This window comes from Aspergillus thermomutatus, assembly GCF_002237265.1.
Source record: "Aspergillus thermomutatus strain HMR AF 39 chromosome Unknown NODE_306, whole genome shotgun sequence".
NCBI lineage: Eukaryota > Fungi > Ascomycota > Eurotiomycetes > Eurotiales > Aspergillaceae > Aspergillus > Aspergillus thermomutatus.
In genome coordinates, this window is record NW_020798356.1 from 1 (window position 1) to 24,372 (window position 24,372).

A 24,372-nucleotide genomic window follows, 5' to 3' on the forward strand; every position below is an offset into this window, starting at 1 on the left:
GGGTGGTTGGGATGAAGGGGGGGGATTGGGCGGTGCCGGTGCCGTTGGTGAGAAGGGTGGTGCAGGAGGAGGGCACGGCGGTTAGGCCGTATGATGTTACGGGGTCGAGGCTGGTGGCCATTGTATCGATGGTTATTTAGATGGTGTGTGTTGGAATTGGTGGTGGTGGGGTGGTGTTGCTATGTTATGGTGGTGGTTGCTGCCATGCATGGAGAGATGGAGATGGAAGCGGTACTCGTATGAATGATCTCATTGCCATCTATCGCTTGTCCGTGTATACAGCTACCTTCTACATACATAAGCTGAGAATGCATCATTCGTTGCCTCTACACTGCAGGACAAGACAGTGTACTTCATACTTCGTAGTCAGAGAGGAACCTTCTAGAACACAGTGCTTATTCCATGATCTTCGGCTAAACCAAGCTACCTTAGTCTCCGTTCTGCTTCGACTATCATAAACTCATAAGTGTTGAGGACCTTCCAATATCATAGTCTATCTATGTCATGATGACTCGTAAACTCATACATGTTGGTAGTTTTTGCTCTAGGTTTAATGCGCAGCTTGCTAACCTATCTCAGTTCAAGGAAAGCCTGTGAATTCCCATGCCTCGTCAGTCCCTCTTCCCAGGTGCCGCTCCCATACGGAAGTTCTCGCAGCCAATCAGTGTAGGAAACAGCGTTCAGCTTCAGACAACACTTATTTCAAAAATAAAGACCTGGATAACTACAATCACTAAGCCATATATCATGGAACACTCCACTATGGCTCCTAGTTATTCTACCACCACAGTCACGCCCGTTCGCCAAGAACTTCGAAGTTTCCAGTTCTGCAAGTTATGTCCGGGAAGTGCAATTCTCCCGCCATGATCGGGAATCTCACCGTCTGCTGTCCTTGTGAAGGGTTCATGGGAACGTCTAAGGACGGACAGCTGGATATTTTCTGTCAAAAATGTCTTCATTCGCTCACCCAACATGGAGACGCAGAGGTTTATTCAACCCAACAAGGAAGCAGCCAGCTGGAAACATGTTAGATTGTATCCTCAATCATCTCATGGCATAACTAATGATATTTATGATGAACAGCTTCCATTCTCTGTCAGTATCTCAGTCCTCGATCGGAGACAGTCTCAAAACTCGCCGACCTCATTGATTCGCAGAAAGTTGTGCATGTGCGGGGGACCCCTGCGAGCGGAAAAACAACACTGGCTCGACTACTGCAGGAATATTATAAGGTTAAGAAGAGGAACTCAATCTTTATTGACACATGGCGCAAGCTTGATGAATACCCTTCAGTAGGAGACAGCCCTGCCCCTCACGCCTGGAGCAAGCTCGACAGAATGTTACGGACAAGATTTGGTTCACATATGGATTATCTGGCTCCGGGAACTATCCTCATTATCGACGAGGCCCAAGGATCCTATTCGGACACCCTCTTCTGGAATTCAATAATCAAGGCACGGTTGTCCTATGAAGGCCTGTCCGACGAAGGCCTAGATATCAGGTTCTGTCTTTTTTGCTGCTACGGGAGCCCGTCGAGTGGTGTTGACCCGGAGCTCGATAATGATTTTACGCCCGCTCATTTTAAGCTAGCTCAACGCGTGACGTTGACCCCTCAGTCACGTCCATCATCGCCTCCGATTGGTCTATTCTTCACCCGATCAGAGTTCACGGATGCTGCACAGCGATTGATAGCGAACTCTCTTTTTCAAGAAAAGTTTACCCTCCGTCCAGACGCCGAAGACTATCTTTTTTCGTTGACAAACGGACACCCGGGTGGTCTTAGCTCTGTGTTAAAGTACATTCACGACGTGAGTTTCTTCCTTCATTCCAACTAAAACGCAGTTTATTTTCATGCACCCTTGACTAACTGAGTTTGCATTAGTTTTATCGCCATGCTATCAAGAGCCGTGATTTATCAGTCATAACCAAGGAGCACGTGGTCGACAGCTTGAAACGGGATCAGGATGTCTGGGACATGCTAGGTCAAGAGCTAATATCACGTTCACTGCCCCAGGGCCGTTGGCTCACCACGGAAGTTGCAAACCTCCTCGCTAAGGTTTTGGAGGAAGGAAATGTACTATGGGAGCCGAACAAAGAGGCAGAAATATGTTACAAGCGCGGATGGTTGCACAGAATGCAAATACTCGGAGAGGATGGTCGCGACAAGGAGGTCTATGTGCTTCCTTCAAGACTCCATGAAAAGCATGTATCTCTAAGTATCCACTCCAGATATCTCGATTGCATTATTCTAACTATTCCTAGGTGGATCGAACACTACATCGCAAAAAGAGCAAAAAGTCTACCCTCCGAATTCCAAAATTTACGAGATTTGACTCTTGCAATATTACGAGAGTTTTCAAGCTCGAATCTGAGGCACTCAGCCCAAGGCAAGACATTGTCAAGTGGTGCACAGCCAAAACCAATTGAGGCACAGTATCAAGACGAGTTCTACCGGTGTTTTAATAAGATAGCCGGTAGAGGTGTGCCAGTCTATACCGAATGGTCTAGGACCACAGACGGTCGAGTCGATTTTTGGATTCCTGGCCAGAAATGGGCAGTGGGGATTGTCCGGGAGCAAGACCGAGTCAACGAACACATTATGCGTTTTCACGAGAATGGCCAGTATTACCCTTGGCGAGTAGATGGTATGATCCAAGATTGGATCATTGTCAATTGTACCACTTCTCCGCCGACACGTGGTTAGTATATACCCCGCCTTATTCACCGTTGACTCAACTAATATAAGAGTAGGGTACGAAGAGACACGGCTTATCCATGCAGTTTTCAAGAAGGACTATGCAGAATTGCAGATTCTTGATAATCAGATGGAAATTTTACAGACCTCTTTTTTGCACAATTGAGAATCCGGTGCTTCATTTGGGACGGGCGAAAGGTGTATGGGAGTCAGTTTCTGCTTACAACAGTTGACAGTTGTTGATTTGAAATTCCAAGTGGGTCATTGCGAACCGATTAAATATTTTTAATATCAAATTTCGAAGTCAATTCTGAAGCTATTCAGAAGCGCCTTGAAGCGCCTAAAAGCGTACAGGGCCTCTATCTACCTCGATGATAGCATGGCACCTTGCTGGCGTCAATTAGATCTATCCTAGTAGATAATTATTATAAATAGCCTCTCAGGTCTCGTTTACAACCTGCCTGAGGGGGTTAAATAATCGGTCCCCTTGCATAGAAAGCCCCCCACTAACTAGATCCTTTATCTTACCCTATACAAGGTTCATATCCGGCGACTTGGCAGGCTATCTAATATATTAAATTCCCTGTTTCACAAGATCCTGCCTTGTATCAGCGCTCCCACGCCCAGAGGCCATCCTGCACGAAGCAGAGATCAAGGCCTACGAGCGAAGCGTATATGAGCCTCTCAGTGCAATATAGCAGGGCCAGGTTTTCAGAGAGCTTTGTAGCGGCGGTTATCTTATTATAAGTCTGGGCTAGTATTAATATATTAACAGGCAGCTACAGCTGTCTCACAACTATAGTGAGTTTTTCCCGACGTGCTCTGCGAAAAGGCCATAATTTTTGTGCCAAAGGCCACACATAACCGTGTCCTTTTCGCTGTCACCCAGATTTACTCCGTACTAGACTCTGACTCTTACCTATGGGTCTGAAACTGCACAGCCCACTTGCCAAGCCATCAATCATTTCCGAACAGGGAGATAGTTAGACCATGGGCCATGGTTTTGTACGGAATTGGTGATGAGTGGCATTCTTCTGGTTTTGCAATTGTGATGTCTGATACCTCTCTACTCCGTAGAGGCATAATAATGACCACAGCATTGAGTTACTATGAAGTATGGACTATGGAGTATGTAGAATCAGATAATATCAGAATTGTCCAGCTATACCCAAGACTCAAGAGGAATAATAGAGTTTTGGCTGCGTCAGTGGTTGATCTCCTGGCTAGAATCAACGGGGTTTAAATCAGCAAATGATAACCGGAGCATCGGACTGAAGCAGTAGATTGTTTGGTAGTACGTATATAGTTGATGTCGTGGCAATGGTCTTACGTTGCTTCATTCATCGAGTAGTCTACGGTGTACGGAGTATTTGGTGATTGATTCAGGAGGCATATTCACCTAGTATATAGACTACTGACCCCTACTTGTAACTGACTAGAAAATAGTCAGGCAATTCCGTGAGTCCATCCTCGGTATGGACTTTGCTTGGTTCTGAAAACAAGAAACTATTGAATGGCGGAAAAAAGGAGGTGTCATGGCGAAGCGAAGGGCAGGCGATTGAGGCAGTGCAAATGCAATGCCAAGTCAAGATCCGATTCCATACACCGTAGACTACACCGTAGACCCGTCTCCTTGATTCATCAAGGAGAGGTGGCAAGATCATTCATTGACCTGTACAATTAAACCTGGTTTTGCTACTCATCCTCATCAGGTCTGCAATCATCAATCTCCCTTTACCATTTTATATGTACCTAAGATAGATGGACAGACCCTGGAGAGAGCTACACTAAAATCCGTGACATGCGTCAGTTCTGCAAGCAGTTATGATTTAAATTTTGAGCCAGCTTGTTTTACCTTACCATACCGTCGGTCTCGATCTCGGAGCGGGTCCACCTGGGGCCTTGTGGCTGTAGAACCCCTGTCTCATGGCCTTTAATTGGTGGCTTGTGTGGGACTGATGGAACACACTTAACTCTGTAATTACATTACATAATTACCTACCCCAGTATGTACCCGACCTCAAGATTTACTCCAAAGGTCGTGCGTATAGTTTCTCCTAACTCTGTCTACTCCGTACACTCTACCTCATTCCAGTGTTCTGTAGCATGACTTCTGAGGTTTCCATTCATGATCTGAATACATGAACTGCACCACTGTCAGTGACGCTTAGTCTTCCAATAATAACAACCAGCAGCTCCTCTTGGCAACGACTTCGCTGTATCTCGCATATACGCATCTTCAGCTTCTCAATGACATCGCCTTGCGAATAATTCTCGTCTGTCCCTCTTGAACGAACTGTGAGTGGCAATTCGACTGATGTAGAAGGTCACTGTGCTTTCTACAGCCTCCAAGCGCGTCCTCCTATCTTCTTCGCGCCAGCAGGAGATTCGTCCGCGCAAATCTGAATCGACTCATGTGCCTCATCCCTGATCGCCTGCTCCTTATCTGTATCTGAGCTTAATTGTGCTGTCTTCGAAACTTGGAATGTTGTCCTACCCCTTGACGCAATTTCCTTGTATGTTTTAACGTGACTGCTTGATTCGCTCCTTCCGGGGCATTCTTGACCCAGAATCTATCCCTTCCATACCACACCATTCCCCCAACTCTCTTGGAAGCCGCTCTACTGGCTCCAAATCCCGAGCCATCATGTCATCGAATCCGAATCAGGACGGGAAGACTCCGCTTCGACGAGAACGAGCCCCCACCATCACAATAGATACATCCGCTGTGACGGCGACTCCGGATCCGTCACAACCTACTCTACAAGTCTCGACCGAGCCTGCTGAGGCGACTGATACAAGCGCTCTGTTAAATAACGGCGCTCCATCGCCGACGGATCTGCGCTCATCGGCTTCAATTCGCTCATCAGCTTCGTCAGAGGGCCGGGACCATGAGAGTAGGCCGACGTCTCCACACAACGTATCGTCTCCCACGTCGAAACTGGCCGAGTCGATGTCCAATTCAAATTTCCTTTCGGTTCCTGGCACGAGGTCTCGTGGAAATTCACTGGAATCGGAAGACACGAGCCAGACTGCCAGCACATATGGGGGAGAGACGTATGTTGCCCCCTCATCGCAAGGACCGCGTCCGGATATGGGGAAGAAGAATAGCGACAACGACAAAATTCTCAGTGATGAGGAAGCTCTCAAGCCGGACCCTGGTCGCGAGGCCGAATTTGAGGTGGAGGATAACAGATTCGCCTTTTCTCCTGGCCAGCTGAATAAACTCCTGAATCCCAAGAGCCTCGGCGCGTTTCACGCGCTGGGTGGATTGCAGGGATTGGAAAAGGGATTGCGCACCAACCTGCGCAGCGGTCTGAGTGTGGATGAAACTACCCTGGATGGCACTGTGAGCTTCGAAGAGGTCGCATCCTCGGGCGCTCAGAACTCCCTTCCCAAGTCCGTTTCCGAGCCCCCTGAACAAGGGCCACCATCCAGATCTAACACAGGTTCCGCGAAGCGACACGACAACGAGTTTTCGGACCGGAAGAGAGTATATGGCATCAATAAACTTCCTGAGAAAAAGCCGAAGAGTATTTGGGAGCTTGCGTGGATTGCGTACAACGACAAGGTCTTGATCCTGCTGACTGTCGCCGCTGTCATTTCGCTTGCTCTCGGTATTTACCAGTCCATCACAGCCACAGATGGCGAAGCTCGAGTCCAATGGGTGGAAGGTGTCGCCATTATTGTCGCTATCGTGATCGTGGTGGTCGTTGGTGCTGCCAATGATTGGCAAAAAGAGCGCCAGTTTGTGAAGTTGAATAAGAAGAAGGAGGACAGATACGTCAAGGTCATCCGTTCCGGTAAGACGGTGGAGATTTCGGTCCATGATGTGCTGGTTGGCGATGTGATGCATCTCGAACCCGGAGACCTCGTCCCAGTCGACGGTGTCTTCATCACTGGTCACAATGTCAAGTGCGACGAATCCTCCGCCACAGGTGAGTCAGATGTTTTGCGCAAGATGCCCGGCAGCGACGTCTACCAGGCCATTGAACGCCATGAAAATCTCAAGAAGCTTGATCCGTTCATTGTTTCTGGTGCCAAGGTGTCCGAAGGTGTGGGAACTTTCTTGGTCACTGCTGTGGGTATCAACTCAACATATGGTAAGACATTGATGTCCCTGCAAGACGAGGGCCAGACGACACCGCTGCAGTCGAAATTGAATGTGCTTGCGGAGTATATCGCCAAACTTGGTCTGGCAGCCGGTCTACTGCTGTTCGTCGTGCTCTTCATCAAGTTCTTGGCCCAGTTGAAGGATATGGATGGTGCCGACGCCAAAGGTCAGGCCTTCCTCCAGATTTTCATCGTTGCAGTCACCATCATCGTCGTTGCCGTTCCCGAAGGATTGCCTCTCGCTGTCACACTTGCGCTCGCCTTCGCTACGACGCGAATGTTGAAGGATAATAACTTGGTGCGTCTGTTGAGGGCTTGCGAAACAATGGGCAATGCGACTACCATCTGCTCGGACAAGACCGGTACGCTCACGGAAAACAAAATGACTGCCGTTGCCGCTACGCTAGGGACTTCCACGAGGTTTGGAGACAAGTCCCCTGGGGTGTCTTCCGGCCAGGCAAATGGGGATCAAAATACCACCGACTCGTCAGGCGGTATGTCGCCATCTGAGTTTGCATCGAGTCTCGCGGCGCCCGTAAAGGCGCTTCTGGTCGATTCGATCGTCATTAATTCCACTGCATTTGAAGGAGAGCAGGATGGAACAATGACATTTATTGGATCCAAGACCGAGACGGCCCTCCTCAGTTTCGCGCGGACTTACTTGGGTATGGGTTCGGTTAGCGAGGCGCGCTCGAATGCAGAAATCGCTCAGATGGTTCCGTTCGATTCAGGTCGCAAATGCATGGCCGTGGTCGTCAAGCTTGAGAGTGGGAAGTACCGAATGCTGGTCAAGGGCGCGTCCGAAATCTTACTTTCGAAATCTACACGCATCATTCATGATCCTACCAAAGAGGTATCCGAAACGACTCTGTCGGAACAGGACCGGTCCACGCTGGAGAACGTCATTACTCACTACGCTACCCACTCACTCCGGACCATTGGCCTGGTGTATCGTGATTTTGACCAATGGCCCCCTCGTGGAGCGCCTACCTCGGAGGAGGACCGTTCGCTGGCCCAGTTCGACCCCTTGTTCCAGGACATGGTAATGTTTGGGATTTTTGGTATTCAGGACCCTCTACGACCTGGAGTTACCGACTCCGTCCATCAATGTCAAAAGGCAGGTGTATTTGTGAGGATGGTGACCGGTGATAACATTATGACTGCCAAAGCTATTGCTCAAGAATGCGGAATTTTCACACCCGGAGGTATTGCTATCGAAGGACCCAAGTTCCGCCAGTTGAGTAATCGTCAGATGCGTCAAATCATTCCCCGGCTGCAGGTTTTGGCAAGATCGAGCCCGGATGACAAGAAGATTCTGGTTACTCAACTCAAGAAGCTCGGGGAGACGGTTGCTGTCACTGGTGATGGAACGAACGACGCTCAAGCCCTGAAGACCGCTGACGTTGGCTTTTCCATGGGCATCACTGGTACTGAAGTCGCAAAGGAGGCATCGGACATTATCCTGATGGATGACAATTTTGCGTCGATCGTCAAGGCTATGGCTTGGGGTAGGACTGTCAATGACGCAGTCAAGAAGTTTCTGCAGGTAATTTTGGCAACTTGGCAGTTCGCATTGTTCTCAGACTAACATTTTACCGTTCAGTTCCAAATTACAGTCAACATTACTGCGGTCTTGCTCACGTTCATCTCGGCTGTGGCTAGTGGTGACGAAGAGTCGGTTCTGACGGCTGTTCAGCTGTTATGGGTCAACCTTATCATGGATACTTTTGCGGCCCTTGCTCTCGGTAGGTCTTGGTGCTGAACTCCGATGGTCCTATACATAGCTAAGCCTTTTGTAACAGCAACGGATCCTCCGACTGCTCACATCCTCGACCGCAGACCTGAACCTAGATCGGCACCCCTTATTACCCTGACGATGTGGAAAATGATCATAGGACAAAGCATCTATCAGCTGGTCGTCACCCTTGTTCTAAACTTTGCCGGAAAATCGATATTCCATCTTCATTCAGGCGAGGACATGGAACGGCTCAAGACGACAGTCTTCAACACTTTTGTCTGGATGCAGATCTTCAACCAATGGAAGTGAGTGAACACCTGGCTCCGTGTTTACGAGGACGGGGAGGGACAGTTATTGACCGATTCATAGCTCTCGTCGAATTGACAACGGTCTGAACATCTTCGAAGGCATTTTCCGCAATCGTTGGTTTATTGGTATTCAATTCATCATCGTCGGAGGTCAAATCTTGATCGTCTTCGTGGGCGGCCAGGCTTTCTCGGTCAAACCTCTGTTGGGTTACCAATGGGGCGTTTCTCTCGTACTCGGCGTGATTTCGCTGCCTATCGCCGTTATTATTCGGCTTATCCCGGACGAGTTCATTTCCAGGCTCGTCCCCAGGTTCTGGACCCGCAAGAAGGGCCCCGAGCTCGTGGTTTCCGATGAGGATCGACGCTTCGAATGGAATCCTGCTCTGGAAGAGATCAGAGACCAGCTCACTTTCCTCCACACTGTCCGCGGTGGCCGACTGAGGAACTTGAAGCATAAGCTACAGCATCCCCAAGAACTCATTCCCAGATCGCGCAGTGGATCACGATCGAGAGAGGATTCTATTCCCTCGACCCCTGTTGGCGAGAACGGTGGTGCTTCACCCCAACCTGCAACACCCGAGTCACGCTCACGGAGGCGTACCCGATCTCGCTCTAACTCTGCTTTCGGGCCCGCTGCTGCTATGGCCGGTGTGGTTGCTGGCAGTATTGCGGGATGGTCTCCGATTGAAAGAGCGCCAGGCGAAAATGACTCGGCCGGCTTCAATTCGAGCAGCCCTCATGGGGGGCTGGATAACCAAGAGGGGATTGAAATCCACCCAGACACCGCAGCCGACGAGCGTCTCGTCGGAGATTATCTATCTACCTCCAAGTCTCCCCCAAGTCAGAATCCCGACCTGATCCCATACTTTGAACACGCTCCTCCTGCCCGTGCACCCTCCAGCCGTAGCAGAAGGTCTACATCGCGACGATCCCGATCTAGCCAAAGCCAGTCGCAACAAAGCTAAATGACATTCCTACCTAGTCATCTGCCATCATACGCTTTTCATTTTCCTGGTCGACGTCCGAGACCAAATACGATGTACTCATAGACTTTTTTTTTTTTGCTCATTTGAAGCGCTTGCTCACCATGCCCTCTGTTCTCCACGATTTTCGGCGTTGCGCAGTATTCGATGTCTCCTATTGCTGCCTTCGGATGCTCTAGCAATTTCGCTTCTAAACCTTGCACTTGTGGAAACGAAATACTACCCCTCCTTGTCTTAATATCCCTTTGTTTGCTTGCCTGTGTGTGTGTTCTTCCGCTGGGGGCGTCTCAGGGATCCTGAAAATTCCGCTTACTTGCTTGCTTATCTCAGATCTGTCTGATAGACCAGTCGTTCTCGCATGGGGTTGGGCCTGGCACAAGAGGCGGTGCGGTCCCTTTGTTTATTTTCTATTCTATTGTACTTCCTTCTGGCTTTGCCTCGTACAGATACCAATGATACTTGCTCTTCTGTCGTCTAGAGTATTCAAATAAATGTGATCGGTAGGCACGCTACCAGTAGCCAAAACGGGTCCGCGAGAGACTAGGATGGAAGAATGGATAACAGGAGCTGGGCCCGAGTATGAACTCCGGAGTATCCAGCATGTCCTCTGTGCTCAGTGCTCAGTGCGCACTGCGTTGCAATCCGTACTTGTGATCCAGGAAAGGGGGAGGAATGTGGCGATCTAGTATCTACATACTGTCAGGTACCTTGGGTAACATGTACAACATCAGTGCACGAAGCAAGAATTCTGCCGAGGGTTCGTCCTTCAACCTCCCTAGTTCGGGCATAGCGAAGACTCGTCTGCTCTTTTCGCAGGATGATGGATCGGATGAACCACCCGCTTGGTTTCATTCTTGAGATTGGAATCGCATTTCATGTGATATTGTGCAGGCTCTCTTCTATTTGAGCTGTGCTGAACATATATGGAGGGACTCTCCATTCTCAGTCTACGTAATTAGGGAAAGTGGTCCGAGGCAAGTATGGTTTGCAATGCACTTTTGGTGAACCGGACTACCAACCTCTCCTAGGCATCCTCCTTGCATTGCTAGTGCATACCATGCCGGCGCATCTGCAGAGCTTAATACTTAATCCGTCCGACGGTATGCGAGATGCATGGTAGCGTGACGTTCTGCGCGAAGCGGAGTCACTTTGCTGGGTCTTTCTCAATGCGTATTGGCCCTAATGGTTTAATAATAACCCAAAGAATCCCAACGGGGCTGTTGAGAACCTGAGATCAAGGTCAGGGTTAATTGCAGGGAGCCGACGCCCTTGTTTCAAGGTGGTTGATACGACCTTAGGATCCTAGTGGCTTGGGTTGCTCTGTGGATGCTGATCCTGGAAACCTGGACAGTGGACTTACTGCCTGGATATCATCATGTGGGCTTGTGCCATGGTGGCCGGCACTCTGCAGCAGATGCGTAGTCTTCCGGAGCGGTATCCGTGATGCTGTGGAATGTCTTGTCACCAGTGGTAGTGCAGGTATTACGTACCTTCAGAGGTTGAATTCGCTTGATTCATACAAAATGATGTCAGTTCAATATCAGCGAGCAGTTAGATCAATTTCATTTCTTCTGAAAGGGTCTCTACTTTTGCCTCCTTCTTCTTCTTCCATCATCGTCCTTTTCTTCCTACCTATACTTAAGCCTTTCTTATCATCAGGAAGGTTCACTTTGTTGGTCTGCAGATTTGGTCATCCCTGTCATTCTGTGATGGTAAGGCCGATACTAATTGCGCAAGCAAGATAGAGAGGGAAATCGCAGCCTTGGTAGGAAAGACGAGGAAAGACGAGTTGAGGCCTTCTGCCTTTGCAGTGAACAGTGCCCGTTCTCACATGAGCCAACATGGTGTCCGAATTTGAGAAGCCCCGCGAATCCCCTTCTTTGCACAGCGTTACACAAGTAGAACTGGGGGACTGCGGCTCCTCGAGCACAGTCGGCCAGTCACGATATCAACGATGGGCCAGGAGCATCAAGAATTTAGAGACCCGCGGAATCGAGCCTGTTCCGCCAGAGGATCGTCAGAAGCCCACCGCGTCAGACACTTTTCACATGCTGCTGATATGGTTCAGCATGGGAATGGCAGTAAATCACATGGTTGTCGGTTCAATAGGAACACTGGTCATGAGACTGAACTTCACGGATGCTGCCCTCTGTGCCGTATTTGGAAATCTGGTTGGGGGTCTGGCGGTTGGTTATATGAGTACCTGGGGTCCTAGGAGTGGGAATCGCACACTTGTATGGTCTTTTGCCGAGCACTTTCGTTTCTGTTTGAGTCCTATCCGGATTTGTGCCATCCAAGCTTGCTTGACTTGAACATGAACATGGCTCACGAATTGATTTTCTGATAGATCGTGACCCGATATTTCATGGGTTACTACCCCAACAAAGTCTGCTGTTCGCTGAACGTGTTGACCAATCTCGGGTATGGAATGATCAATGCCATGGTAGGGGGTCAGATTCTGTCTAAACTCTCTGGAGGATCTGTATCCGTCATTGTTGGAATTATCATTGTCGCCCTTGGGAGTGGGATCATGGCGACATTTGGGATGCGCATATTCCATATATACGAGAGGTATTATTTTTGCGCACAGTGCCAGAGCGAAATAACAAAGGCTGACTTGGTGGCATAGATTCGCTTGGTTCCCCCAACTGCTCACATTCTGCGTCTTGGCGGGATCAGCAATACCGCAGTTCGACCTTCATACAAAGTCCCTCGGGTCGTCCGATGAGATTAACGCAAAGCGCCTAGGATTCTTCTCACTCTGCATGTCCACAGCTCTCTCGTGGGCACCGTCCGCTGCAGACTATTATGTGTATTACCCATCCACGATCAGGCCGTGGAAGACTTGGTCGGTGACCACCATTGGAGGGTGCGGAGCGATGATGATCAGTCTTCTCCTGGGAGTTGGCCTGGGCACCGGTGTTGCGAACAGTGTCAAGTGGCAGGCGCTCTATGACGGAACCCCGGGAAGCTTGTTGATGGCTGGCTATGACAGGCTTGGAGTGTTTGGCAAAATTTGCGCGTTCATTAATGTTCTAACGGTGATTTCCAACAATGCCCCAGGGTCATATTCGATGGCAATGAACTTTCAAATGCTCGGAGACATCTGGTTGAAAATTCCGCGTCCTATCTTCACCATCGCAAGTACCGTCGTTTATGCAGCATGTGCAATCGGCGGAAGGAATTTTCTGTATCAGATCTTCAAGAATTTCCTTCCCTTGATTGGGTACTGGATCATCATCTGGTTCACCATCGCTGTCGAGGAAGACGTGCTTTTCAATCGGTGCCAAGGGTACGATTGGACTATATGGAATGACTGGCGGAAACTCCCGGTGGGCGTTGCTGCCGGGGTTTCCTTCCTGATCGGATGGGCAGGAGCCATTGTGGGCATGGTATGTAGAAGATCCCATTTCTATTCTCACAGTCCCCTACACAGGCCATATTTGCTGATCGCTCCGGCACCAACAGGACCAAATTTACTACACTGGACCAATTGCGAATGCGATCACAGGAGGTTGTGATCTTGGAATCTGGCTCGGCCTGGGGTTCACGGCCATATCTTTCCCTGCGCTGAGACTGTTGGAGCTTCAAATGCTTGGTCGTTGATGCTGTAGACAACTTGGTCTCCGCAAGTCAACCGGATAGACGTCGAACGTCGTCTATCAAGATTGGATCCGACGCGGGAAAAGGTGGTCCTCCCTTCATAATCAGTCACATCCCAATTCTGTACAAACACGTTAGTCCAAGTTCCGCTGGTAGCATAAAAGTTGGCTCAAAGATATTAGATGGATGGACAAGGAATACCTTGTAAAAGTCGAGATTGAACAATCTTATTGTCGTAATTCCCATGTGTGCTTCCAAGCTACCGAGGTCCACAATGCCGCTGAGCATTACACCACAGAAGACATTTGTCTGAGTCTAAACCGATCATAATGTATCCATATATCGTGCTGCGGCGGTCAAATCTACGCATCAAAGAGAGGAATCAGCGGAGCACTCCTTATCAATAAACCGAGGATCGCGGTGAAGTGCGGGGGAAGAGATGAACAAGAGCTGAAGGGTCAAGGGTCTCTTAATTTGCGGCTGGTGAGAAGTCATCTGATTTGCGCTCCCATTTATGAATCTGACGTGCACATATCCTTGTTGACTTTGAATGATATCCTCTATCAAATTCGAATTAAGACTGAATCCAGTATTCGTTATCATTAGTCTATATCCGTCCTAATAGTTGTGAATCAACATCACTTTCCACTTCCAAGGGGCTCTCTGAACACTTAGGCACACCGCTCCTGCTAGCTCCTTTGGCAATTACTTGGAGTCAACTGATCCCAATCAGGAGGATATATTTCCTTCATCATCTCTCAGGTCAATATCTGTTTATGATAAGGTGAAAGTGATGAAGAAAATCATCGAGCAACTCGCAGCAGGGTTGAAGAGTGGCCCATTGGCAGTTCTCACCACTGATGTATCACACTTCTCCTTTGGCCGGCTGGCTCCCTATATCCTTGCTGGCCTTGCGGCATATCCAGTGCTATGCTCTTTTCTCCGTTTCCGCTGGATGCGATGGCTCCATCGCAAGTACAATTTCCCAACCCGCGAGTCCTTTGCTCGCATGACCGATGACGAAGCGTGGGAGATTCAAAAGGTCCTATTGCAGCAGGAGTTTCCTTTCTTTTTCGTCAAAGCGCTACAATTTGCGCTTTTCAGGGTCAGTCATTCACTCATTCTTGATCGATGCACTTGATATGGGCAGTCAACTAAGATACTGGACAGACGTACGGCATCCCCACTATCTCCAGGGTCCTGACGGCAACCAGCCAATTCTCGAACCCAGAGACATCTCTCAAGCGCTACACCGACACCAGCGCCCTGGTCCAGGAATTCATCGGGAATGCCCCCTCGTCAGAGCGCGCCTGCACCGCCATAGCGCGCACCCGCTTCCTGCACAGCGGGTACCGCGCCTCGGGCAAAATCCAGGAAGACGACATGCTGTACACGCTCAGCCTCTTCGCTATCCAGCCCGTCCGGTTCATCGAGAAGTTCGAATGGCGTACGTTGAGCGACATGGAGAAATGCGCCATCGGCACCTTCTGGAAGAGCCTCGGTGACGGGCTGGGCATCAGCTACGAGAACCTCCCCTCAAGCAAGACGGGGTTCCGCGACGGCCTCCACTGGCTGGAGGAGATCATGGCCTGGAGCGATGACTACGAAGTCCGATGCATGCTTCCGGACATCAAGAACCGTGAGACGGCCGACCAGACCACCGCCGTGCTGGTGTATATGATCCCCCGCCCGTTGCAGCATGTCGGGCTGAAGTTCGTCTCGTTCATGATGGACAATCGCCTACGGAAAGCCATGCTGTAAGCATAAGCACGTTCTTTATCTCCTCCCCAGCCCAGCACAACTAACTCGCAAAAATAAAACCAAGGTACGAACCTCCCCCCGCCTCCTACGCCAAAGTATTCTCCTTTCTCCTCAGCGCCCGCCGCTTCGCCATGCGCTACCTCGCCCTCCCCCGTCCCTACTTCCTGCGCTACACAGCCTTCACAGAGCAACCAGACGACCACAACCGCATCTTCATCACGCAATGGGACGCGGCCCCCTACTACGTCAAGCCAACCTTCTGGAACCGCTGGGGCCCAACCGCCTGGCTGACCTGGGCTCTGGGGAAGCCGGTCCCCGGCGACATGGGCGATAAGTACTACCCGCAGGGCTACTACATTCCCGACGTGGGGCCAAAGTACTTTGAAGGGAAGGGCCGACAGTCACTGGAGAAGACCATGGAGGAGCTGAAAGTCTCCAGGACGGGGAAATGTCCGTTCATTTGAAATTTGACGGGACCCGTTACCTGGCCTGTTTGCGTTACGTACGTTGTGTACTGCAAATGGATGGCGCCATGTGCTTCGTAAATGTGCCAATATACCCACTCTCTGCAGCCAGCCGATTGTTCTAGCAAGACATGTCATACACTGTTCGATGAATTAATCTCGATCCTATCTCCGTTCGAGCACTGATTATACCAATTACAAATTCCACAGATAGCATGGTTCGGTCTACTCGCAGCCTATCCACTAACAGTGACGCAAAACTGGTCTTCCGACAGAAGGGGACAAGAGTAGACACAAATGAGCTGTGGATGAAAGTTTTCCATCATGTTGCCAGAAACAGACACCGTCCTATAGTTCGAGTTGATATTCATAGAAGATACTGAAGTTATTTCTAACCTGCCCCGGCGAACCATTGACGAAGAATTGCGGACAATACTTTTGAACTTTGTGCTATTTGAGTCCAATACTTTCAGAGGCCCTGGCGGCCATAAGAAATTAAGAACAGGAAGATTAAAAACGCTCGAGCAAAATATTCCAGTATGGCAGCAGCAGCCTGTGAGCGAGGCCAAGGCCAGAGAGAAAGTAGACTTATGTATCAGGGGTATTACTGTGAACAGATCTCAATTCACGTCACTGAAAGGCTAGAGAGAAATGATTTACTCCTCAGCCTCAAGGGGCTCCTCCTCGCCGCTGCGGAGAGTCAGCACACGTACTCTGCAAAAAGATCTGGGAAGACTTACTATTCCTCCTCACCCTCGGAGATGGAGGCTTCCTGGTACTGCTGGTACTCGGAGACCAGATCGTTCATGTTGCTCTCAGCCTCAGTGAACTCCATCTCGTCCATGCCCTCACCAGTGTACCAGTGCAAGAAAGCCTTGCGACGGAACATAGCAGTGAACTGATCACCGACACGCTTGAACAGCTCCTGGATGGAGGTGGAGTTACCAATGAAGGTGGAGGACATCTTGAGGCCACGGGGGGGAATGGAGCACAGAGCGGTCTGGATGTTGTTGGGAATCCACTCAACGAAGTAGCTCTGGTTCTTGGACTGGATGTTGCGCATCTGGTCCTCGACCTCCTTCATGGAAACCTTACCACGGCTAAACTATCGTCAGTAGGGAGATCATGCATAATTTTCAGGGGTCTAGACACATACAAGATGGCAGAGCAGGTGAGGTAACGTCCGTTGCGGAAGTCAGAAGCGGCCATCATGTTCTTGGGGTCGAACATCTGCTGGGTCAACTCGGGAACGGAGACGGCACGGAAAGTGTAAGCACCACGGCTGGTCAGAGGAGCGAATCCGACCATGAAGAAGTGCAGACGAGGGAAGGGAACCATGTTGACGGCCAGCTTGCGCAGATCGGAGTTGAGCTGGCCAGGGAAACGAAGGCATGTGGTGACACCGGACATGACGGCGGAGACCAGGTGGTTCAGGTCACCGTAGGAGGGGTTGGAGAGCTTAAGGGTGCGCATGCAAATGTCGTACAGAGCCTGTGTATCAGTCAGTCTCCGCATTGTTTTCTGGACAAGCAATCCACCCATACCTCGTTGTCGATACAGAAGGTCTCATCGGAGTGCTCAACGAGCTGGTGAACGGAAAGGGTAGCGTTGTAAGGCTCAACGACAGTGTCGGAAACCTTGGGAGAGGGAACAACGGAGAAGGTTGCCATCATACGATCGGGGAATTCCTCACGGATCTTGGAGATCAGAAGGGTACCCATACCGGCACCGGTACCACCACCGAGAGAGTGGGTGACCTGGAAACCCTGGAGGCAGTCACAGCCTTCGGCCTCACGGCGGACAACATCGATAACTTGGTCGACCAGCTCGGCACCCTCGGTGTAGTGACCCTTGGCCCAGTTGTTACCAGCACCAGACTGGCCGAAGACGAAGTTGTCGGGACGGAAGAGCTCGCCGAAGGGACCGGCACGGACAGCGTCCATGGTACCGGGCTCGAGATCGACCAGGACGGCACGAGGAACATACTTGTCACCGTTGGCCTGGTAGCAAGTCAGATCATGAGATGTTGCCCGAAATAGCGTCGACCGGAGAGTTTCATCCACGCACCTCGTTGAAATAGACGTTCATACGCTCCAGCTGGAGATCGGAGGAGCCATTGTAGCTATTATCCCCATCAGACACGGGTCCTCTTCCTGCTTGCCTTTCGTGTTTCCCCCGCTTTCTCAATTGGGAGGACAAAGGTCGAACTTACTGGCCAGAGCCGTCGAGGCCGTGCTCACCAGAGATGGTCTGCCTGTAAATTTGTCAGCTGATACCCATGACAGCGAACCAGAGCCCATGGAGGACAGCCTGGTCCTCATCTTCCATCATCCGAGCATTGAGATCAAGACATACCAGAAAGCAGCACCAATTTGGTTACCCTGTCACCAAGAATCGACTTTAGTCTCTGCTCAATGCAAACGCCATCTGTACACTTCTCCCATAACAGTCCCTCAACCATGATGGGTTGTACTTACACACTGACCGGTCTGAAGGTGAACCTGTACAATGAAAAAGAGCAAGTTAGCTGGTCCGCATTCTTGAGGAACGAGTGGGGTTTTTCCATCCAGGGAGCCCGATTCGACGCGTCTCCTGACGGGAACAGGGGGGTTAGGCACAACATACGATTTCACGCATTGTGGATGAGTTTCTGGCGGTGAGTTACTGTAGACAGGCTGGGATGGGAAGAAAAAAGGGATGGAATAGGAAAGTTCAAAGTGGACAAGACTGATGCGAGACCGTCGAAGAAATGGGGACGGAGAGGAAGAATGGAGAAAGGGAAGGGGGAGTTGGGTTGAAGTTGAGCGGTGAGGAGAGAAGGAGTTGTTCGTTGTGCGGGCTGGTCTCTCAGGGATCAACAGACAAACAAGTCAACATTTGCTTTGAGTAAATAATCAGGGGCGGCTACGGTCAAATATGGTTTAGCGCAGTTTTCTATCACGGGACACCAGTCAGCAGCCATTCCGCGCTGGAACGAACCACAGTTGAGACAACGACAACAACCGCGAACCACGAATTGGAGTCGTTCCATCATAACGGCAATGGAAACAGTGGGTGTCAATAAATAATAAGAGAGGGTCTGTTTCAATAGCAATTGCTGGGTTCTAGTGATGTTGTCCCATTTGATCATCATGGCTTCATATCAGCGTGGCCATTCTCATTTCTTTTGGCTCAGATGCACGGAGTACATAATCCGCTATATAATACAGTACAAAGCGCTGTGAATCAATGGCCTCCTTCTTCAGCCAACATCCAGTTCGCATGGATCCAACGCCTAGGCGGGTCAAAGAGGTTTAAGAAGTGACAATCCTCCAACAAGCCACTACTTGGCAGAATTTTCCACCACACGGGAGCTTTCCAGCCAAGTCCCAAATTCGTCCAACCGTGCGTTCTCTTCCTCGTCTTCGGCGTCAAGACCTCTCTCCGCCATATCCTCCAGAGCTGCCCGCTTCTCGTTGCTCTTTCTGAACTTCTCTTTCCCATCTGAAATGTAGGCATCGACGCGTGTGCCGGCGAAAAAGCGGCCATCCATGACCTAGAAAATTGTTAGAGCATGGTTCTTTGCAATCGGTGAAGTAGCAGCAAAATGAGCCAACGTAACATACTCTTACACATTGTCTGGCGGCTTCAGGGTCGATGAAACGAACGCTGACAACTCCGTCGGGTTCTCTGTCATACAAAACGACATTCGTAACCTCGCCTAACTTGGAGCACTCCTCCCGAATGTCTTCCTTGATGTCGAGGATCGCTGCTGGGTCCTCCTACGAAGTGTGAGTATCACTCCGTCCCATAAGCAGCCTTAATGAGAATCATACCTCGATCTCCTTCAGAGTAAACATGTGTTTGAGTATGACAACCTTCTCAAATCTAGAGCTCGTGTCCGTCATCGCTGATGGCTCGTCGTCACTCCAATCAGCGAGTTTGCTAGCAAAACTACGTCAGTCCATATCTCGTCAAGTCCCGTGGTTTTCCTTGGGCAGACCTATTGAGCTTTTGAGTCCTCTTGATGATCTTCTTCTTATCCCTCATGCTGGTCTTTGCTGGTGCCTCTTGTTGGCTCTTGAACGAGAAATCCGCAGCCTGGACCTTCATCGGTCCCTGCGGGCCTGTCACCCCTAACCTAAAATCTGAGTCGTCCAGCATCTGTATGGCGAGGTTGACAGACTCCGGCCGGAAATACACGATCAAAGCTTCGCCCTTGAATTTGCCATTGTCATCCATATACATCTTAATTCGGGGCCGGCCACTGTCTATCTCCTCGGCGATGACACCACACTTGGAGAAGACGTCACGGATCTCATCGAACTCGGCGTCCAGGGGAATAGATGTAACGAACACGGCGGTGTTGACTCGTTGTTTCTTCGGCTTTTGACCAGTATTCTGCGATGTAATAGTCAGACACTGTAGCTACATGTATGGATTGAAAGGGGTCATATCGCTTGCTTCACTGACCTCATCTCCGCCGGCCTGCTGCTTCCGCTTCTTTCTCAATTGTTGCGCTGTGATTTCTTCATTTTCGTCCACCCCCTGAATCTTGTAGGCTTCTTGCTGCTGTTGGAGCAAGTCATCGTCGACCTGGAGAATACCCACGGGCGCAGAAATGTCGCGCCAACCACACAATCAGTTTCACGAACCGACCAAGACCCATGCAGCAACGGCTATCGCGGTGGATCTGCAATGAAACGCTGTGCCCCAGATACGATGCTTGACAGGTGCAAAAATACAGCGTGGGAGGAATGGAACTCATGACAAGGGAGAGGTACAGATAAAGGTAAGAAAAGAGTTCAACAATCGCAGGACACAAGGGGAATCGACCAGCTGCAGAGGAAGCGCGCACACACCGTCGGAATCCATCGTTTTAACACCGTATCGTATTCAAACTCCTGTCCGTCTTCAGTCTCCAGTATAAACTTGTTGTCCAGCTTCGAGAAGGAAATCCTGGGGTCGCTGTCGAATTCAGCCGGGTCGTGTGGGAAGTTGCTGAACGGCGCCGGTTTAGGAGCTTCTTCGCTGGGGCTTCGTGATGCCATCTGTGCAAGACTGAGACCGATACACGTAATATGAGGACGCAGCAATTGGGAAGAAACCGGGAGATGTAGAGAACAGTATGTGATCTGTTTTGAAGAATTGGAATGGTTTGCGGGGTGAGACCTAGCTCCGAGCTCCAAGGGGATTTCTAGGTGGTGACGACCGATGGAAGCTCCAATCGCGGCTTATCATTGGCCGCAAGAAATGACATCTGCCATCACCTTGTCCCACGAGAACTCCAAATCGGATGGGCAACCTTCGAATGTTACGACTTTAGGTATTTCATTAATATTAATCTCTTCAATTTGAGCCGGCCACTGCTACAGGTTGACTGGTGGTTCTCCAGGAACAAGACTTTCCAACTGATAGCAATGGGCAAAGGTACCTAGGCGCCGCCAATCCATAATTGATATCCGCGCTGTTAAGACTGTCCTACACACAAAGGTCATCATACCAGCAAAATAACATCTGGCATTGACGCATGCTACAGTGGTCTAACGAGCCAGCCTACCTGGAAAGATACATCAGGCATAATGCTTGAATTTTCTAATGACTTCAGACAAAGAAAATAGAATATTCTATATAGCCAAGGGGCGTCTTCCAACGTGACGAAAGATACAAATGAGAAACAGCAAGTATATACAAAAAGATCATGATCGACAGAATCAGACTCGATCAATGTGGACAATAATTATTAACGATAGGGTATCATGGAATATTAGTGAGTCTGACAGAGGCTTCAAGCCTTCGTTTCAACGGTGCCCTCGTGGCCATCGGTGGGGGTGATTGTCCGCTTGGAAGAGCTATCAAGGCCTTCAGTGCCCTCAACGCCGGTGATCACATCACGAGTGATTTCGACATAGTCGTACTAAGAAACTTGTTAGCTCAACTGATTCAAGGTGCAGATCGTCTGGAGCACATACAGCAAACTCGCCGATCTCGGCATCGTCAATACCCATAATTTCATCTTCTTCGGCAGCGCGCAGGCTAAGACCAGGGATCAAGTTGATGAGGAAGAGAATGAGGCAGCTACCAAAGAAAGAGTATGCAAAGCCAGTAACCGAGTCGGCTAGCTGGTACCCGAGCTGAACCCAGTTGTGGTTAATCCATCCACCGGGGATCTCGGTGAAGCCATCGAGGTGCGCAATGTAGTCACTGGCAGCACGCATGTCAGTCATATATCAGTGTCCTTAGTTGAAAGAATACTTACGCGGCAAAGAAGGCAGTCAAGATGTTGCCAACAAGTCCTCCGATGCCGTGGACGGCAAAGATATCCAAGGCGTCATCGATCTTGAGCCAATATTTGAGCTTGGTGGCATAGTTGCAAGCGATGGCGCCGACAACACCGAAGATGAAAGCGGCCCATGGAGGCACGAAGCCAGATCCAGGAGTAATAGCGACCAAGCCGGCAATGACTCCCGAGCAGAAACCCACGGTAGACCACTTCCTCTCGAGTCGGTAATCCAGAAGACACCAAGTGACACCACCAACAGAGGCAGCGAGATTTGTCACAAAGGCCGCCATGACAGCTCGCATGTTGGCGGCAAGGGCTGAGCCAGCGTTGAATCCGAACCATCCCACCCAGAGGAACACGGTGCCGATGACGACGTGGGTGACGTTGTGAGGGCGGTAGTTGAGCTCATGGGTGCCATGTCCACGGCGCTTTCCGAGCATCAAAGAGTAAGCCAATGCCGCTGAACCGGAGGCAATGTGCACAGGCGTGCCACCCGCAAAGTCCAAGCCGCCGAGCTTGAAGACCCAGCCGGAGGAATTCCATGTCCAGCAAGCGATAGGGTCATAGATGATCGTGGACCAGATGAAGGAGAAAACCATGCAAGGAAGCATACGGCCACGTTCGGCGACGGCACCGACGGCAAGTGCTACACTTTTGAGTTGTTAGTTGTCCTATCCTCAAGCACGACGGGGATGCTTGAGTATGAGACTCACGTAATGGAAGCAAACATTCCCTGGAACACAGCGAAGAGCAGATCCGGCACCTTGGTGCTGCCGACCGAAGGCGCCGCCAGAACACCCTTGAATCCAAAGTTCGACAGATCACCAATGTACTTTCCAGCAGTATGGGAAAAGGCTAGTGAGTAGCCCCAGAAAAACCATTGGAAGGAAACGACACCGACAGACATTATCGAGAGCCATATCAGAGAGAGGGCCGACTTTCGACGGGCGAGACCAGAGTAGAAGAAGCTGAAGGCCGTTAGCATTTGACTTGGAGATGAGTCGTCACATGTTCATACCCAACACCAGGAATCATAAGCAGAACTAATGCGGTTGAGGTGACCACCCACGCAATGTCACCGGACTAGAGGGACATGTCAGCCACAGGCGTTCATTCCAGCACAATTTACTGCAACAGTGAGGTTGACGAACGCTGTAGTATATGTTCAAATCCTCCGTCAAGGAGTCGCCACCTGTTGCTGTGGTGCCATTGTAGGCCACCGGGTATTCCGCCATTGTGAAACCTCACCCGCAGCACAGCACAGAGCGGTTGATAGGGATGATTCGTTCGCTGCAGGTCACTGACCAAGGCCTACTTGCCCTGGTGCTAGATATCCAATGATAGAAAGCTGAAGTCCCGAGATACAACGAGGCAGGTACTGAGCAGGAATGAGTTGCAGAATCAGAGTCGAAGACGTCGGCCAAAGCTGAACACGAGAAGAAGAAAAGGGAAAAATGTGACAGGGTGAGAGGGCCAGACCCATAAATATGCGATGCTGATACAAGTCAGAAACGCCATGAACAATGGAGCCATGGCCATAGTTCCTGAAATCAAACACACAATGCTCCACTATCGGGCGCTAGGGGAAGGTCCATAGCCATGGCTCATCAGGCTGATAGTAGTCAAATTTAATGATTGTGATAGATATCAGACCATAATCAGGCCAAGCCTTACTAGGTTCATGGTGCAAGGCGATGGATAAGCCCATGGACGATTAGTTTTTTGTCTTACCATGAATAATTATGATGACAAGAATGATGATGTCCAGGAAGCAGACCTCTACGTTAGTCCGTCTACCAAGGGGCCTTCAACTCAGTCTATCTTTTTGGGTCCAGTAGTATGACCATCATGGACCAGTACTGGAAGTCTAAGACCCTTCTGGGGAAACCTTAACGAGGATGACTGAGATGCGATGATAGGAGGCCATATAGCAGATTAGACGATAACATCGAAACCGTGGTTACCATTTCTCATTATCGTTGACAAAGTCTCCGAGAAATTGATGAGAATCATGAGGATATGTAGATAATCCGTAGCTCGAGATGATTGGGGAACGAGACGTGCATCGAGAGTGGTTGTAGATATGAAGTTGCTCCGGGCCAATCAGCAGCTCTATTGCCAATCCTCGCCTGATAGGTACTACGAAGGCCTTTACCTATCCAGGTATCCATTCTTCTTAATTATTCCCGTCCTTCAAAGGAAAGTACTGTGATATAGGTTGGCTGCTAAGATAAATTCGCCCGTCTGGATTTCATAGGCAGACAATGATGTGCAATTGGTCCCTATGCTGAGCGATGTTGACATTGCGAATGTCCTCCGCTACCTGAGGTACTTTACACCATACTCCGTAGTTACAGAGTCAACACACTTGACTCGTGTTTCGGGTTTAATAGGAACCTAAGGAAGGACAAGCCGCTGGTACCGCAATTAGCCTATGTGGGTGGC

The 24,372-nt window shown here is 50.0% G+C and overlaps 6 protein-coding genes across 6 annotated transcripts; 3 read left to right on the forward strand and 3 right to left on the reverse strand.

The window, feature by feature from the left end:
• Positions 1-1,083: 1,083 nt before the first annotated feature.
• On the forward strand, positions 1,084-2,427 carry CDV56_100341 (uncharacterized protein; the record flags this gene model as incomplete). The annotated part of the gene is made up of 3 exons (XM_026753960.1): positions 1,084-1,808; positions 1,883-2,206; positions 2,263-2,427. Coding segments are annotated over 3 exons (1,214 nt in total), but the record flags the coding sequence as incomplete, so codon positions are not given.
• Positions 2,428-5,342: 2,915 nt separating this feature from the next.
• pmcA (putative P-type calcium ATPase) lies at positions 5,343-9,819 on the forward strand (the record flags this gene model as incomplete). Its single annotated transcript, XM_026754636.1, has 4 exons — positions 5,343-8,354; positions 8,412-8,553; positions 8,611-8,851; positions 8,916-9,819. 4 exons carry the CDS (start codon positions 5,343-5,345, stop codon positions 9,817-9,819), a joined length of 4,299 nt encoding a protein of 1,432 aa, XP_026610520.1.
• Positions 9,820-11,678: 1,859 nt separating this feature from the next.
• Positions 11,679-13,443, forward strand: CDV56_101943 (purine-cytosine permease family protein; the record flags this gene model as incomplete). The annotated part of the gene is made up of 4 exons (XM_026755562.1): positions 11,679-12,071; positions 12,185-12,408; positions 12,467-13,229; positions 13,306-13,443. 4 exons carry the CDS (start codon positions 11,679-11,681, stop codon positions 13,441-13,443), a joined length of 1,518 nt encoding a protein of 505 aa, XP_026610521.1.
• Positions 13,444-16,321: 2,878 nt separating this feature from the next.
• CDV56_102561 (tubulin beta chain) lies at positions 16,322-18,302 on the reverse strand (the record flags this gene model as incomplete). Its single annotated transcript, XM_026756180.1, has 9 exons — positions 16,322-16,355; positions 16,406-16,765; positions 16,822-17,156; positions 17,210-17,665; positions 17,733-17,787; positions 17,878-17,919; positions 18,021-18,046; positions 18,143-18,166; positions 18,291-18,302. 9 exons carry the CDS (start codon positions 18,300-18,302, stop codon positions 16,322-16,324), a joined length of 1,344 nt encoding a protein of 447 aa, XP_026610522.1.
• A 685-nt stretch (positions 18,303-18,987) lies between these two features.
• CDV56_102890 (U2 snRNP complex subunit CUS2) lies at positions 18,988-20,412 on the reverse strand (the record flags this gene model as incomplete). Its single annotated transcript, XM_026756509.1, has 7 exons — positions 18,988-19,200; positions 19,271-19,426; positions 19,481-19,589; positions 19,648-20,045; positions 20,118-20,240; positions 20,304-20,337; positions 20,390-20,412. The coding sequence occupies 7 exons, from the start codon at positions 20,410-20,412 to the stop codon at positions 18,988-18,990; spliced, it is 1,056 nt and encodes a 351-aa protein (XP_026610523.1).
• Positions 20,413-21,432: 1,020 nt separating this feature from the next.
• AMT1 (ammonium permease MEP2) lies at positions 21,433-23,162 on the reverse strand (the record flags this gene model as incomplete). Its single annotated transcript, XM_026756800.1, has 6 exons — positions 21,433-21,561; positions 21,617-21,848; positions 21,904-22,578; positions 22,641-22,895; positions 22,946-23,010; positions 23,079-23,162. 6 exons carry the CDS (start codon positions 23,160-23,162, stop codon positions 21,433-21,435), a joined length of 1,440 nt encoding a protein of 479 aa, XP_026610524.1.
• Between the last annotated feature and the right edge of the window lie 1,210 nt (positions 23,163-24,372).